Genomic DNA, 13,912 nt, shown 5'->3' on the forward strand with positions numbered 1-13,912 from the left:
CGAATTGATAACCTCCTCCTTTTTGAAGTCGGTTGAAAAGTGACACCCATGAAGGATTCTCTGCTCTGCTTCATAAGGCTTAATGAATAGAAGTTTTTGAGTGTATTCCACTTGTTCCACTTGTTGATACAGATGTGACAGGTTTTTTCGATTACATGCAGGTTTCCTAACGATGTTATCCGTAATGACTGTACTGCACAAAAGTGTTACGGAACCAATTTATGTATGATTTTTGTCACTAAAGGTTTAATAGAAATTAGAAATATTTGCGTGTTATGCGTTTCTTTCCGTTGATTACTAAATATGTTTAATTGTTATATCAATGCATAAAAAAAAACAGTGGGCTATTGGGGTTAAGAATCACGATTTTTATCGATTAGTATACCTATCAGTTAAAACAGCATAGATATTCCTTCAGAAGTTTTGCAGATTAGATCGAACATAAGCACCGATAGAAAAAAATGTGTATAAAACATATTATTTCATATCAATAATTACATTCATATAATATTGTAAATGATATCGCAAATCTTTCATCTTGTACTCATCCCAATATCCTCAATCTTGGAGTTATCACAGATTATAAGCGCCGTTATCTATATACGATTTACGACATTTTGGAACGGAAATGTCGCAACGGAGCTCCAAATATATAAAAAGGTTTATATCTGAAATTGTCAATAGAAGTCTACTCATTAAGATGGTAGGATCACCACAACTATTGTAAGTTACGATTTCAATTATATTTAGTGAATGATTTTTGTAATTTTTTGCTATAGGTTTAATTCGTAAATATTTATTTCAAAAGATATTTTAAAATCATTAAATTAATGAAATACAACTATCATCCACTCACTTTTATATATTTTGCTAAAAATAATATTTTTTTTCACTTCATATAACTTAAGCAACTTATTCCCGAATATTTGATACTTCTTTAGTGGTAGTGTCACGCTAAAGCGTAGCATTACAACCGAACCGAACCCGAAGGTATAAATGCCTTCGGGTTCGGTTGGGCACGCCCGCGGAAGTACCACTCTCTCACTTAAAATAGGCGTAAAGTTATAGCTACGCTACCGCGTTTCGTCTGGTAAGTGAGAGTCCCGGAGGCCCAATCGCCCCCCCCCCCCCAAACTTGATGGTTGTGCAGAATATGGTTCATTTACCCCAGTAGGGTACCATCAGCGACAGCGGTGGAAAAACCCTCTCTGGGCATCCATGCATGACATGAGCAGCATGAGCAGGGATGCCCAGGCTGCCCTCCCAATTCTGGGGGGGGGTCAATTATGCGCTCACCACTGTTCTAGGCAAGCGGAGCAGGCATCATAAGGCAACCCCTACCACCCTCGCTGTGGACTTCTGCAACATAACAACTAACCTCAACGCCGTTCACTACCTTCTGGAAACGGCGAAGCCGGCCTTGCTTTTTCTAACTGAGACCCAGATATCTTCTCCTGCCGATACCACTTTTCTTTCGAACCCCGCGTACAAATTGGAACATTCCTTTGTACCACGAGCGTTGCGTTTACGTCAGAGATGATATCTGTTCTCGACGCCTCGGCAGCCTTGAAGGGCAGGACCTATCGATTATCTGGCTGCGTGTAGACTGCGATGACCATCCGCGAATCTATGCGTGCCTTTATAGGTCCCATAGCGGTAAAGCCGAAACCGACCGACTGGTTGAGCACGTCCAAATGGCTTCAGATTCCGTGCTGCAGCAGATTCCATCCGCAGAGATCATTATTCTGGGTGACTTTAATGCCACCACGCTGAATGGCTCAGCTTACGCATCACCGAACATGCGGGTAGATCTGTTCTGGACTTTGCTCTAGCATATGATCTGACACAATTGGTCAACTCGCCAATGCAAATACAGGATGTGGAGGATCATACACCTTCCCTGTTGGTCCTTCTTCTGAGTTCGCATCCGGATGGCTATCAGGTTATCGTCGATCCCCCTCTGGGCTCGTCGGACCACTGTCTCGTCCTTAGTACACTGCCGATTGTGCGGTACTCACGGCCTCGCTTTGTAGGGTGCCGCCGAATATGGTACTACAAGTCAGCATATTGGGATGGGATGCGGTCTTTTTTTGCATCTTACCCATGGGGGCAGATTTGTTTCTCGCCGGATGATCCGAACGCTGCTGCTGACTCTGTTGCCGATGTGGTGCTTCAGGGTTTGGAACTATTCATTCCTTACTCTGCAGTACCCATTGGTGGCAAGTCCCAGCCTTGGTTTGGTCGCTTCTGCAAAACGGCATCATGCCGAAAATGGGAACGCTATCAAACCTGGGCTAATGAATCTGCCTCTCGTGGTGTAAATACCAGCACATTCAAAAAGGAATATTCATCTGCCTCTAGGTCCCTCAAAAACGTGATTGCTAGGGCGAAGACATTGGCAGAATTGGCGAAAGACTGGTACGCCTCCCTTCAGGTACACGTGCGTTCTGGTCTCTCGCTAAGGCTGTCTTAAGGAATTTCAGTCAGCCTTCCTTTCCATCATCAGGGACGGTGAGTCATTGGCCCATACCGCGAAAGAGCAAGCTGATCTTTTAGGCTCTCTTTTCGCGTCGAACTCGACTCTGGATGACCAAGGAAAGTCTCCACCATCAATTCCACGGTGTGACACCACGATGCCGGAGGTTAAATTCCATATCCATATGGCATCCCTCCAATCGTGCTACGGACATGTTCCACCGAGTTGATACCGGTCTTAACGAGTCTTTTCCGGCAATCCTACACATTAGGCGTCGTCCCGAACTCCTATAAGACGGCTTTGATGCACCCGATCCCTAAAAAAGGCAACCGCTCAGATCCGTCCAATTATAGGCCTATAGCCATCACCTCCTTGCTCTCCAAGGTAATGAAGTCCCTTATTAACTGCCAGCTCCTGCGGTGTCTAGAGGAGAACCAGCTGATTAGCGACCGCCAGTACGGTTTCCGTCGGGGTCGGTCGGCCGGTGATCTTCTAGTTTACCTTACTCAAAGATGGGCTGAAGCATTTGAGAACAAGGGGGAGGCATTAGCAGCCAGCTTGCACATAGCGAAGGCCTTCGATCGCGTATGGCATAAAGCGCTCCTTCGAAGCTTCCTTCCTATGGGCTTCCCGGGAAATTATGCAATTGGATTACCAGCTTTTTGACAGATCGGAGCATCAAGGTCGTTGTAGACGGTGCATGCTCTGACTTAAAATTCGTCAATGCTGGTGTTCTACAAGGCTGCGTTCTATCACCCACTCTGTTTCTTCTGCATATCAATGATTTGATGCAAATCGGGAATATTCACTGCTATGCAGACAACAGTACCAATGACACCTTATACACCGGCCACGATTTCTCGGGAAAACGTCAAAGAGAACCGGAACAAACTTTTGTCTGAAATCAAGTCTTCGTTAAACGAAGTCTCGAATTGGGGCCGGCTAAATCTAGTCCATTTCAACCCCAAAAAGGGCGTTAACCGCTAAAAAAACACCATTTGTCGTATGTCCACGATTTGAGAACATTCCGATAGCCGCTACAGGTAGTATCGGAATACTTGGCTTTGATATTTCGAGCCTCGTTCAGTTCCGCGGTCAATTGGAAGGCAAAGCCAAATTGGCTTCAAAAAAGCTGGATGTGGTCAACAAGGCGAGACAGTATTTCACGTCGGAACATCGCTTAAAACTTTACAAGGCGCAAATTCGGCCTCACTTGCTCCCCAGTACCAGTTCCTTCCATTTGACCGTATACAACGTAGAGCGGCTCGAGTTATCGACGATCAAGCCCTTTCCGATCTCCTTGATCCTTTGGCTTTACGTAGAGATGTTGGATCACTCTGCATCTTCTACCGAATTTTTCACGGGGAATGATCCGAGGAATTGTTCGGATTAATCCCGGCTGCTGAATTTCACATTCGGACATCTCGTCAAAATTCGATGTTTCACCCGCTGTTGTGGATTTTCGGACATCAAAGTGATGTCCGAAAATCCACAACAGCGCGATTTCTTTTTCTGCCTTGCACAACCACTTTGTGGAACCAGCTTTCACCGGCGGTTTTTCCGAACCGATACGACATGGGAACCTTCAAGAAAAGAGCGTACTCTTTCTTAAAGGCCGGCAACGCACCTGCAAGCCCCCTGGTGTTGCAGATGTCCATGGGCGGTGGTACCACCATCTATACGATAAAAAATTCTTTTTTGTTAACTTTAATAATAAACAAAATATATTTTTCTGAAATAGTATATTATTATAACGTCTTAAACACTACTAAACACGAAACTAATGTAAATATTGTGTTTATATTTAAATTCCTCACAACTTTGTTATTTATAATTAATTGGAGAAAAAACTATTGAAAAATTATTGCATTAAGAGCAAGCCTCTAGATTTTTAACCATATCCTAGTTTCTTCCGATTAAAAATGTCTTCAATTCTTTTGCACTAAATATATACACGGTTACTTGTAACTCGACGTACTCCGGTTACGACGTGATAAGGGTGACTATTTGCAATAATATTCACCCCCATATGCATTGTGCAAAAGTGAACCAATTTGAGTTCTCGGGTTTTTTAGATTTTTTAAAATATGCCAAAATTGCAACTTAATAAATGTATTTAAAAAAAGTATCAATTAAAATCTGTTTTGAATGCGAGACAGAAAACGATGTTATTTCAATATTTTTTTTGATTTTTCCTCCTCAAAAATGCCACAAAAACAAAAGAAATCACTATCAAACTTGTTCTGCAAATTTTTTTAAAAACATAACTGTTACCTAAACTTTCCGAAAATGTTATAAAACTACAATATATAAAAACTTGGAAATTATTTCAAAGCAACCGAAATGAAATGACCAGAAAGGACGCTAAAGGAAATTCGTATTCGTAAAAAATATTGAAATAATATCGTTTTCCGTCTCGCATTTTTAAATTTGGGCCGATAATTATTATTTAAATATTGAAAAATATGCAGTGTTTAATCGTTTTAACATATCAGAAGAAAAAAATAGATTTTAATTAATACTTTTATCAAATGAATTTTTGAAGTTGCAATTTAGGCATATTTTGAAAAAATCTAAAAAACGCGATAACTAAAAAATGGTTCACTTTTATACGAATACGTCGAGTTAACAATAAACCTGTATAATGTATATCTAAACTACATTTCAATGGCAGGGGGAGTAAAAATATATAAACAACATTGACCTTGAAATTTGACGTCATTTGTTGGGATTCAAATAATCTATGGTGTTCGGTATAGATTTATGAACGGCGTTTTCAATGTCGGCATATTTGGTATCGCAACTTTGAAAATAAAATAATCAAAGTTGATATAAGAAGTTTTGTGTCAAAGCATTGTATTATAAAACAAAATATTTGTAGTAGATGCACATGGCAGGGAATATATATATATCTAATGTTTGATTACCTTTACATGTAGTGCCATTGGAATAGGCAATTTACTTATGAAAATTAATCACCATAAATTCGGGGGTGCAAAAGCAATTAATTGGATTCAAAAATTATAGTAGTCAAATCTGTAACGTATGTTTCTGCCTGAATTATAGACCATATTATATTATTGTCAGTACTTGAAAATTGAACAATCGCCGGTCGAGTTAAATTTTAAGTACTTTTAAAAATAAGTTCTTCTATAAATATATGATATATAACATCTGAATATTGTAACTTTCAAATGATGAAATAGTTTTCCAAAAAACACTATGGTTTCGGTATATGCTTCTCAGAAGGTCAAAAATTTAGAAAAATCAGACTTTCTTATAATACTTTTAATGTAGTAAATGTTTTTATTTAAATTTACTAGATTTTATGTCGCTTGCTTTGTCTTGGCTGAGAGCAAGATGGCGAATGTAAATCGACATGAAGCAAGAAAACTTCCAGATGGAATGCTTCTCGGTGCGGCCACTGCTTCGTATCAAGTCGAGGGAGCCTGGAATGAAGACGGTATGTACACGGTATTATATGGTATTCTTAAATTGAGATGTTCATGTTATTCCTTGCGTACTTATCCATTTCGAAATATTAAGAGATTAACAATTGCAGGCAAATCGGAAAGTATATGGGATACAGTGACACATCGGGAGCCCTGCGTAATTGCTGAATGCCACAATGGCGACGTGGCTGACGATTCTTATCACTTATATAAGAGGGACGTGGAGATGATGAGGGAACTTGGTCTTGACTTTTACAGATTTTCATTATCTTGGACGAGAATTTTACCAACTAGTTTCCCTGACAAGATCAATGAAAAAGGAGTAGAGTACTATAATAACCTCATCGATGAAATGCTTAAATACAACATTCAGCCAATGATAACGCTGTATCACTGGGATTTGCCACAAAAATTGCAAGATATGGGCGGTTGGACTAATCCTCATATAGTGGATTGGTTCAGTGACTACAGTAGAGTTGCTTTTGAACTATTTGGAGACAGAGTCAAATATTGGCTTACAATAAATGAACCCAAAGAAGTTTGTCAGGGGTATGGTTCGGCATCTACGGCTCCTTTGTTAACAATATCTGGATACGCAGATTACATTTGCTCCAAAAACTTATTAATAGCTCATGCAAAGGTTTATCATATGTATAATAATGAATACAGACCTACGCAAGGTGGAACTATTGGTATAGTTTTCAGTATCAAGTGGTATGAACCGGAAAGCGAGGAACATGCTGAAGCTGCAGAAGATCTTATACAATTTGAGGCAAATTATTATATAAACTATACATTAATATTTTCGTACCTGTAAGTTTCAAAAATAGTAATTTTTTTTTTTCTATTTTTAGTTAGGAGTTTACGCTAACCCTATATTTTCAAAAACTGGAGATTTTCCGCAAGTAATGAAGGAAAAGATAGCCGCTAAAAGTAAGGCTCAAGGATTTCCACGTTCGAGGCTGCCCGAATTCACTCCTGAGGAAATAGAATTTGTAAAGGGAAGCGCTGATTTCCTCGCAATCAATCACTACACTACAGCTTTGGTTTATAGAAATGAGTCTGTTTTTGGATATCATGCATCTCCCTCATATCAGGACGATATCGATGCTATGTCATATAAAGATAGCTCTTGGGAAGGATCTGCGACTGCATGGTTAAAGGCAAGTAAATGTTTTATTGAATAGTAATTTTAGTAAAATTACATGATGCGTTATTATAATATTTCAAAATTGACTAGGTGGTTCCATGGGGCTTTTACAAGCTGTTAACAAAGCTAAGAAAAGACTACGACAATCCCACTATTTTCATAACTGAAAATGGATTCTGCTCTCGACAAGGGCTAGTAGATGACGATCGAATATCGTATTATAGGCGATATATCGACGCGATGTTAGACGCCATCGAAGAAGGCTCCGATATCAGAGTGTACACTGCATGGAGCTTAATGGATAACTTTGAATGGTTAAAAGGATACACGTGAGTATAACTTTTATTTATAATAGCTTACCCACTACTGAGAGCACACAAAGCAGAAGCAGAGCAAACAAAATTTAGAAAATAATGTTATTTAGGTACTTGTTACAACAACAGCCTGTAAATTCCCACTGCTGGGCTAAAGGCTTCCTCTTCCTTTGAGGAGAAGGTTTTGGAACATATTCCACCACGCTGTTCCAATGCGGGTTGGTGGAATGCACATGTGGCAGAATTTTATGAAATTTGTCACATGCAGGTTTCCTCACGATGTTTTCCTTCACCGCTGAGCACGAGATGAATTATAAAGACAAATTAAGCACATGAAACAGCGGTGCTTGCCTGGGTTTGAACCCGCAATCATCGGTTAAGACGCACGCGTTCTAACCACTGGGCCATCTCGACTCAACTACTTACTACTACTACGGTACTTGTTACAACATCGATTACATTTTAGCCCTAAATTCCTAGACCCGATACGTGTACAGGGCTATTAAACTCCCTAGTGAATTTATTAATTATTTGTCGAATCAACGCTATTGGCACATTTTATTCTTACATACACATTAAATTAACGGTAGAACATCTGATGAGTGGGTGGTACTCACCCATACGGGCTGGCACAAAACCCGACCACCGAATAAATAGGAATAAATAGAAGTAGGCTAATCATTTTTTAAAGTTTCATTAAACTTTAAGCTATTACCAAATCGAATCGTACATATATTCTACTAAGAAAATTCGAAAAAGAAACACAGAAGTTAGTTTTATCTATACTTATAATAAATCTGTAGAGATGTCGATTCTGTACATGAAATATTTTTACAAAATAACTATCAGGGGTGATCAGGGGTCGATACTGTTGGCAAAAATGCAATCAGTAAAATTTTTGTCTGTCTGTCTGTCTGTCCATATAACCGTTATAGAAACAAAAACTACTCGACGGATTTTAACGAAACTTGGTGCAATTATTTTTCATACTCCTGAGCTGGTTATAGTATACTTTTCATCACGTTAAAGTCCATAGGAGCAGAGCAGTGAAGGGAAATGTCTGAAAAACGGGAGAAGTTACCCCATATTTTGAGCTTCCGTCGCGTATTTAGCCTTAATGGTTAAAGCTACACAGAAATCATGTACTACGAAAATGTTCTCCTTAAAATTATACAAAAAATATCCCATGACAGCCTATGTCTATCTTTTATGGTTGACTCACAATAACACGTGTCACTCCCAATAGCGTAGTAGTTCGAAGCTTTCTGATTATATATTTGTCTATTCCTACGATTATAACACTCTCAATCATCCCAAATTACAAAAATTTACAGTATTAACTATTTCATAAAAAAAAATCATAGAAATCGGTATAGAAACACCAAAGTTATACATAAAATACGCTAATAATAAAGCTATCGCACGTCAGTACTAAATCTATACTATTATATAAATCCCTAGAGTCTGTCTGTACACTTATTTTTGTCGTGATTCGTCATAACTGTGTTCTTTGACTGACTTAATTTTTACCATTTTTGAAATATTTTATGTGTCTGTATCTTTATAAAAATTGGCATACAGGAAAAACACGTACTTGCGCAAATCATAGGCGATCTATACATACAAAAGTATATATAGATAGCCAAAAGGATGTTTTTGTATGTGTGTCATCGATAAACTCAGAAACTATTTGATCGATCATTATGAAAATTGGTATGTTTATCTATTGTGTTATGGAGAAAGTAATTATTTCATCCGTATCATTAAAAATAACCAACAGATGGCCCTTACGTGTATCACGATGCACTTATATTCCGATCAACCGATAATTATAAAATATGAAATAAAAAATGAAAATCTATTCAAAAAGCATAACAACTAACTTAATTTCCGTCATATGCCAATAAACATAAAATAATCACAACAATAATAATTGTCATTTTAAAATGAGATAATTATTATAAATTACATATATGGGAAGAAGTGATTAGCTGTTCTGATTATAAGAAAGTAAACAATAATCGTTATTGGTAAGTATACTATTAACTCCAATAACAATGAATCTTTAGTATAAAATGTAAACGTAAGACACATAACCAAAAAAAACAACTTATTTATATAAATTGAAACCACCATGCCATTGAAGAAATAGAAGATCGTAATATCAACAATATATGCGTAGCGTCATCCAAAAGAGCTACGGGAACAACACACCAACAAGAAATACGTTTAGAAACAAATAGAATCCGAATTTCTACTTTAAGAGTTGCCAAAACAGTTAACGAAATGATCAAGTTCCAGATCTTCGAACAAGCATCTTTATCGAGAGATACTGATAAACCTGACAAGCCCAATGACTGGATGATGAACGATTAAAATTACTATATAGGTTATGATAACAAGATGAATCCCGATGTGATCATTGGTTCAATGAATGTAGTATGCCCATATCGTCACGCTAAATAAACTGATGGTTTATGCTACTCCACTGGTAAAATGTATTTACCACAACTGGTTGAATCACCAGAACCTCTTCTTACCTACGTGACGGGAACTATTAAGGAGTCTAAATATTTCCTTCAGTATATTAGAAATTACAATTCATACTTTTAAATGACATCTTTTGGAGCAACAAATATTGTAACATCGATATTCGATAGAACCGGATAAAAGAGGACGTGTTGGTTTGATGCAAACTTTTACAGACTATAGAAATTTAATTAAAAAATTCATCGTACCTATATAACAACGTATAAGTTTATAGGTGTCATGACCAATCTGCAGCCTATCGAGAACATAATTGAAGAAGATGTAATAGATGACGAATATTATTATTTTTTTTTTAATTTGATTAGATCTCGCATGTTTTTTTTCTCTTTATTTGTTTCTTTATTATTTGTATATTGTTGATGATCAATAATTAATTACAAAATGAAAAATTAATTTTTTTTCTGCGACTAATGCCCAGCGAAGCGGGCGGGTATAGCTAGTACCAAATAATTACGTAAATTAACTATTACAATAAGCGCAAACTAAGTTAATAAGCTTGAATATCGCTCAAAACAGCGATTATCGAGTTTTAACACGATTATAACCGCGCAATATGCAAATTCACGTTTTGAACCAACACTTCAGCTGCACAACCACTCGTGACTAATTCCTGGCCGTCTGTTTTTTCCTTCGAGATTAAAATATTGGAAAGTCACACTAATATTTGCTTTAATCAACTTTGATAAGTAAATATGTATACTAATAGATTAAAATCTAAAAGGCTTATATACCTATTTTCTCGAAGCAGTAGCGGCGCAAGATCGAATATTAATGTGGACAAGATACAATTTGCGAGGCCTGCCTTGTTATTGGTTAATTTTTTGTCAATATTGTGATCCCAATGTTATGTTGTACTTTTTCAAGTTCAAATTCCGGGCGCGACGCCTTTTGCACCGCGAGGCCTTACGCCGCCTCTGGCTCGAAAATTCAAAGTAAAATTGAAAAAAAAAACTTTGAAGAAAATAAAGAAGTTGACAGTGACCAATCCTTACCTTTATCGTATTGACACATATCGTAAATAAAATTATGTTTTGGACCACCCATCGTTTATATGTCCAATGACGAAAGCTATGTTTGCATAACACAATTTTTTTTTGTATAATATTAATTATAACTTAAAAAAATAAATAATAAAAGCAATTGATTGACAAAACAGTATGTAATTATGTACATATTTAACAGTAGACATTTAGAGTAGTAAGATTAGTGTCGATGCCGGCTAAGGGTAATTATTGGGAAATAAACAATTTTTGGAGTATTGATATATAAAGTAAGTCTCAGTTATGTATTTTTATAATTTATATTGGAAATGTGTTTTCCAGGGAGCAATACGGCTTGTATGAAGTAGACTACGAGAGTCCGGAGAGGACGCGCACTCCTCGCAAAGCGGCCTACGTGTACAAGGAAATCATTCGCTCGCGAGCTCTCGACTTCCATTACGAACCCGACATGAGCCTGCCACTCACTATTGATGAAGGACATTAAACTTCGAATGTTAATGTTGTTTTTTTTTTCAAACACCGTTGACATATTTACAAGAATAAGGTAAAATAATACGATATTTAATTAAAGAAGTACCTAATACATTTTAAATATAATATTAAAAATCTGAAACTAGAATACACATAAAACAATGTAACTAAATAAATATATTATTCAATTAGAGAGGGAAAAATCATTTCTTAAATGTATAAAGATTTTGTTTGTGGATATCGATATCAAGGCTGTTTAAAAAATTATAAGTTCTTATATGGTATTATTATATTAATATTATAGTATCGAGTAATTGGTAAGAATTTCCTATAATAGGAAGCACACTGTAAAATCAAAATCAAAATATACTTTATTCAAGGAAGCTTTTACAAGCACCATTTTTGAATCGTCATGTAACAACTTTCTTTATATTAAGTGAAGCTACTACATGTAGTAGATTCAACCGAGAAAAACCGGCAAGAAATTGAGTATTTACTCTTTTTCAACATTTAAAATAAACAGTCATGTTAGTTAATTACACTTACATATGTATCAGCGAAGCTGAGTCTTCTTATAAGGGAGGATAAATGGGGACTTCTCCTTCTCTGAAGTCCGGATTCCAATTTATTTCTTAAATCCCCGTAGTATCGACTACATCGGCCACGGTTTAAAGATATATTATAATTTTGCTTTCTAACATTATAAAAGCAAACGTATTTTTAATATATTATTCATAAAGATTAAATGTTTATTTCAATTAAACAGATTTCATATCCCTACGTTGGGTGCTATCATTCATATGTAATGGTTATAATTAAAAATTAAATCACAATTGAATTAGATCAGCAGTCATAATGTCGTCGCACGTACCATACAAATCCCTTGACGTTGAATGAACCGAGTGCCTTTGTGCCAGTGGCGGATTTACCAATAGGCTAAGTGGGCTAGAGCCTAGGGCGGCAGATTTAGAGGAACGGCAAATTTAGCCCAAATTTGTTATTATCTTGAAGAAATAAAAAATACTTACATGTCTACACATTATATCCGTAATCTGAATATTCGTGACTACATAGCGGGTTGGAACAATAATAATGACAGAAATATCACCTAGTTCATAATCATACTAATAGGCATTAAGAAAACTGCTGATCTATGGGGTATTTTTGTAAAGGTGATAAACTCAATTACTGATGTGATTGCACCTTATCTTGCAATAATATTCAATGATTGTGTTCAACGTGGTATATTTCCTGACCTGATGAAACATTGTAAAGTCATTCCAATATTTAAACCTGGTAGCTCTTCAGATCCTAATACTATAGGCCAATCTCAATACTACCTACCCTCAGCAAAATATTTGAAAAAATATTTTAAATCAATCATTAGCATATTTCAATTGACACCATCTGCTTCACAGAAAACAATTCGGATTCATGAGGGGTCGCTCGACTACCGACGCAGGTATTGAACTTATAAAAAATATCTATGAGGCCTGGGAGGGGTCGCAGGATGCCTTAGGGATTTTCTGCGACTTATCCAAAGCCATTGATTGTGTTCAGCATGAAACTCTGGTCAGGAAACTATATCACTATGGAATTAGAGAATGTGCACTCGACCTTCTGACTTCTTATCTTAATAATAGAATTCAGAGGGTTGACGTTAAAGGGACAAGGTCTCCTGGGGTCTCAGTTGGTATGGGGTCCCACAAGGACCAATTCTTGGACCTTTTCTATTCCTCATATCAATTAATAGGAAACAGGTTCAGTATGACGATGTAAACAATGCTATGTCTGATATAGTACATTGGTTTAGCGTAAATAATCTTAGACTGAATAATAAAAAAACTAAAATTGTAAAATTTAGCACACCAAATGTGCAAAATGTAAAACCCGAATTACTTATCAATTGGGAATCGATGGATCCAGTTGTAACAACTGAATTTCTTGGCCTTACTCTTGATGCCAAATTACAGTGGCTCCCCCGTATAAACGGATTGGCGGGTAGCGCGGCGGGCGCATTCGCGGTCAAAAAAATTAGATTATTTACTGATGTTGATACGGCTCGACTAGTGTATTTCAGTTACTTTCACAGTATAATGTCCTACGGTATTATGCTTTGGGGTAACGCAGCCGCTATCCAAACTATATTTGTGCTGCAGAAGAGGGCTATTCGCGCAATCTATAACCTAGGAGCCAAGGAATCATTAAGGTATAGATTTAAAGAAATAAAGATATTAACTGTTGCAAACTATTGCTTCTCAATACATATTTTGTAATGTTTTTATGTACGGAAAAATATTAATGTTTTTATGAGAAAATTTGATTCTCATAACATTGGTAGATTGGTACAAGGAACAAACACAATCTTGTTACTCCTGTTACTCGATTGCATAGAGTCAGTAACTCTTTTGTGGGGCAATGTATACGCTTCTACAACAGGATCCCAGAAAGCGTTCAAAATGGTTCTGTTGCCAAATTAAAAAAAAATGTTAAGGAAC

General features: G+C 36.8%; 1 protein-coding gene across 1 annotated transcript; it reads left to right on the top strand.

The window, feature by feature from the left end:
- Nucleotides 1–662: 662 nt before the first annotated feature.
- On the top strand, nt 663–11,445 carry LOC124531109 (myrosinase 1-like). Its single transcript, XM_047105565.1, has 6 exons — nt 663–723; nt 5,800–5,939; nt 6,039–6,700; nt 6,783–7,091; nt 7,169–7,407; nt 11,265–11,445. Exons 1-6 carry the CDS (start codon nt 701–703, stop codon nt 11,425–11,427), a joined length of 1,536 nt encoding a protein of 511 aa, XP_046961521.1. The 5' UTR covers nt 663–700; the 3' UTR covers nt 11,428–11,445.
- Nucleotides 11,446–13,912: the final 2,467 nt, after the last annotated feature.

Source organism: Vanessa cardui, chromosome 7 (assembly GCF_905220365.1).
Source record: "Vanessa cardui chromosome 7, ilVanCard2.1, whole genome shotgun sequence".
Taxonomy (NCBI): Eukaryota; Metazoa; Arthropoda; class Insecta; order Lepidoptera; family Nymphalidae; genus Vanessa; species Vanessa cardui.